Source organism: Chenopodium quinoa, unplaced genomic scaffold (assembly GCF_001683475.1).
Source record: "Chenopodium quinoa cultivar QQ74 unplaced genomic scaffold, ASM168347v1, whole genome shotgun sequence".
Lineage (NCBI taxonomy): Eukaryota > Viridiplantae > Streptophyta > Magnoliopsida > Caryophyllales > Amaranthaceae > Chenopodium > Chenopodium quinoa.
The window spans coordinates 1311327-1315337 of record NW_018744311.1 but is presented as its reverse complement, the minus strand read 5'-3'; the positions used below and the strand labels follow the sequence as shown (position 1 = coordinate 1315337).

The window sequence follows — 4011 nt, the reverse complement described above, 5'->3', positions numbered from 1 at the left end:
GTAAGAAGAACTAAAGAATTTACAAGTACTAAACTAGTATTGTCAACTTAGTTACACAGGTCAACGCTTAATGATATATTGAGAAGTACTCCGTAAGAAATTAAAATCCCCAACTCCCAACATATAGGTAGATGGTGAGGTTCGAACTTGTGACCTCGACTCTTCGGTTAACTTGTAACCAAAACAACGAAAGGAAGGCGTGTAAATCAGTTTCCCTAAGGGAGCGTTAACAGAAGAGTCCACGACAACCAAAGGGCAAAAATGGGAAAGAAAAAAAAGAAGGATACTTTAGCAGTCAGTAATTAGGCGTTCGTTGGCGGAGAGAGAACGTCTCTTTATTAGGAAGACACAAGAGAGGGGAGGAGAGAGAAACTCTTTAGAGAGAGAAAAATAGAGAGAGAAGGAGTTCTTCTCTCTTTAATACCCATTTTAAGTCCCCCATTTTCTTCTTCTTTTTTCTCTCTCTTCCGCTTCTTCGCGATCTCTTTGCCTTTCTCCAGGTTTGTTTTTCTTTTGGGGTTAATTACCTTTAATTCTCATTTTTATTTCAATAGTTTTATGCTTTTATTTTGATTTTTTTGAAAATGATTTTTTGAATTTGTGTTTACCTTTTTGTTTGTTTGTTTGATCGTTTGATGGGTATGTTTTAAATGATTTACTGGGTGTTGGATTTTGGAGAATTAAAGGGTCATTTGTTAGGAATTTGATTGAATTTTGTTGGTTAGGGTTTTGAATTTTTTATTTTGTTGATTCATTTCTCCCAAATCAGGGGTTTTACGTGACTAATTTGAGATGGGTTTGATAGATTTAGCTTTAGAAATTTGAATATTGTATGATTTGTTGAATTTATTGGGTGAAAGATTGAAACTTTATTCGTTGAATATTGGTATTAATTTTTAATAATAAGACATGCGTCAATTTTACATTTTTCATTTTGCTTTATAATTAGGTACAAAGTTTGATTGATTAAGCATCTGTAATTTGATACCTTTTGGTTGGTTATGTTTCGTTTTCATTTGGTGTGACCTCTGTTTGATTAGCTAGTTGTTGCTCATGCTTTTGGGAAATTATATCTTGTTGAATTTCATTTTTTATTTATGATTTAGGTAGAAATTGCATTTTGAATTTATGTGTATGAGTTAATTATACGTGATGTGGTGTGTGATTGTTTTGTGAAATTGCGAAATATTTAGGGGAGATCTCTTGTACCTGTAGGGGTTCAGCTTAGCGAAGAATTATATAATAATTCTTGCTTTTTATGCTTGTGTTTTAGCATTGTGAATGGTGTAATGGTTCATATTCTATAAACGACGGTCTGTCTTTCTCTTGCGGTCTGGACTGGACGATTGGAGATGGTAGGGTTGTCTTTGTGGTATTCCCCTGTAGTTGGATGAGGGTTTATTTGTTTGCTTAGCATTTAACATGCATTTTCTGTGTGCTGAAGTTTAACTTGTTATGTTGTTCAGTGGCATCATTCTTATCGAAATTGAAATGGTGGTTGAGATTTGAGAAAGCATATAAAACTTAAGTCTAATATACAACCTTACATTAGTTTGTCAGCATGTGTGCTATGGATGGTTTGTGCTTTTGTGGTCATGTATTGAGTGTTTGGCAAGTGTGCGATAAATGGTCATTTTTGTTGGTTTCTGGTTTGTGTAGATACATGCCAGAGATGCCGGCTTGTGCAACCGGTAATACATCTTGGGGCTCCTAGAAATTCTAGTTTTATAATCTGTCTGCAGCTATCCGCTGCTGCTTGTGCAAAAAAAAGTCATGCATTCGTAAATTGTTTATTAGAGTTATGCAACTCTTAATAGGTTTATTTTTCTTTTTGCCTGTTTGTTTTGCTTCAGAACTTCGGAAATGGACCATGATGAGACTGGATGCCAAGCTCCTCCAGAAGGACCAATCTTGTGCATTAATAATTGTGGATTCTTTGGGAGTGTGGCAACGATGAACATGTGCTCCAAGTGCTACAAAGATGCCGTTCTCAAGCAGGAGCAAGCTAAACTTGCTGCATCATCTATTGAAAATATAGTGAATGGATCATCGAGTAGCAACGGCAAGGAGCCTGTTGTTGTTGGCACGACGGTGGATCTGCAAGTCAAACCTATTGAACTAAAAGTCGTACCTGCACCAGAGTCAAGTGTATCAACAGAATTGGTGGAGGAAAGTGGTGATGCTAAGCCAAAACAAGGGCCTAGCCGTTGTACCACTTGCAAGAAAAGGGTAGGCTTGACAGGATTCAATTGCCGGTGCGGTAATCTTTTCTGTGCCACACATCGCTATTCAGACAAACACGAGTGCCCCTTTGATTACCGCACTGCTGCTCGTGATGCCATAGCTAAAGCCAACCCTGTTATTAAGGCTGAAAAACTCGATAAAATCTAAGGCTGGAGGTGTGAAGTTCGATCATTCAAAAATACAATGCATCCTTTTCTCCAACGAGACTTCTCTTTGAGTTGGCTGCATATTATCAAGAAGGTGTCCTCTACAATGGATATGTTGGCTTGGAGAAACGGCGAGTTAGGACAGCTTTGCAGCTTCAAGTTATTCTCTATTTGTGATTGCCTTAAATGTGTTGTTGGCTCCGATTATCTCTTCTACCTGTGCTGGTTTGATGGACAATCTCTTAAATTAGCTTTGTAATGTGTCCCTTCTGGCCGAAAAAATGGCATTATGAGTAGTTTATGTGAAAATGATTTGTGATATTCAGAAATGTCTTCTTCATTCTGTAACTAACAGTTGTTTTTACTTAAACCTATTTGTTACGCCGTGCACAGGCAATCATATCCTCGCCCCGTGGCCTAAGTAGATCAAAAATTCATATATCATATCCTCGTCCTATGGCCTAAGTAGATCAAAAATTCATTTAAACTATAACTTATTACAAGAAGTTACCCAAAAATTTTGGGACTATACTAGAATGTTTGAAGAATGGGATAAATCTAAGAACATAGATGGAATTTAACACGTTAACTGAAATAATTATTTATTGAATTATTAGTAGTGGTTTAACAAGAATGAATTCAATATTAGAATAATTTTGTTAAAAAAAAATAAATTTGATTATCAGTTTTGCATACCTCAAAGTATTTTAAAGGACAGTGGGTATTGACTATTGCAACCAGAACAATGCACTAAAAATATGGTGGATTGATGTCTAGATGAGCCAAAACATAATCCAATACTCCGTAGGCTTTTAGCCTTATTATACAATGAGTTCATCAAAAGTATTCTCGTTGCAACATTATTAAAGTTTAATTTATTTTTTATTGGATCAGCGTTGGTAAGATTGTGTGTAGCCATGTTAGATATTTCCGATCATAGCAAAGGAGTGGTGGACTGGTGGTAGCAAGTTCGAATGTAACTACCCAAAGTCGAACCATGTTCAATATTTACGATCATAGCAAAGGTGTAGTGGTAACAAGTTTGAATGTATCAACTCAAAGTCGGACGTGTTACTCGTATAACTCGAGTAGATCACAAGGTGGCTAGTTGGTTGCTCTATTTCTATTATCATTTTAACTCACAAGCCCATAGCCCTTAAACAAGTATTTTGAAACACTGATGACCTTTTACATGTAAGATTGTAAAGGACTTATCATATTCACTTGGTATGCAATTAATAGTCTCCTAAAAAGATGTAGCTCTCTGGAAAAAGAGGTAAGAGTAAAGTCTTTTGTACAACTTGGGGCAAGTAATTGAAGCATGTATTTAGAGTATAACATGATACAACTACATTCAAATCCAACACGGATAAACCAGAAACAAACGTAAATATAAACACGAATATGATATAACTTGAACTTTCTATCATACTCCGTATTGTGTAATCTTTTTGAGCCAACCAAACACGAACATGTACAACGAACCCAAATTCAACACTAAATAACTTGTGTTGAGTACAATTTGAAATATCTTGTGTTGAGGACGATTTGAAAGGTTTTGAGCACAATCTGAAATCAGCACGAATAACAAACTTGAAAGCAACCAGTTACCAGAAAGGCA

At 36.0% G+C, this 4011-nt stretch overlaps 1 protein-coding gene across 1 annotated transcript; it reads left to right on the top strand.

Annotated features, from left to right (window-relative positions):
- The first annotated feature begins 314 nt into the window (after positions 1–314).
- Positions 315–2790, top strand: LOC110696002 (zinc finger A20 and AN1 domain-containing stress-associated protein 8-like). Its single transcript, XM_021873258.1, has 2 exons — positions 315–500; positions 1854–2790. Exon 2 carries the CDS (start codon positions 1864–1866, stop codon positions 2389–2391), a length of 528 nt encoding a protein of 175 aa, XP_021728950.1. The 5' UTR covers positions 315–500; positions 1854–1863; the 3' UTR covers positions 2392–2790.
- Positions 2791–4011: the final 1221 nt, after the last annotated feature.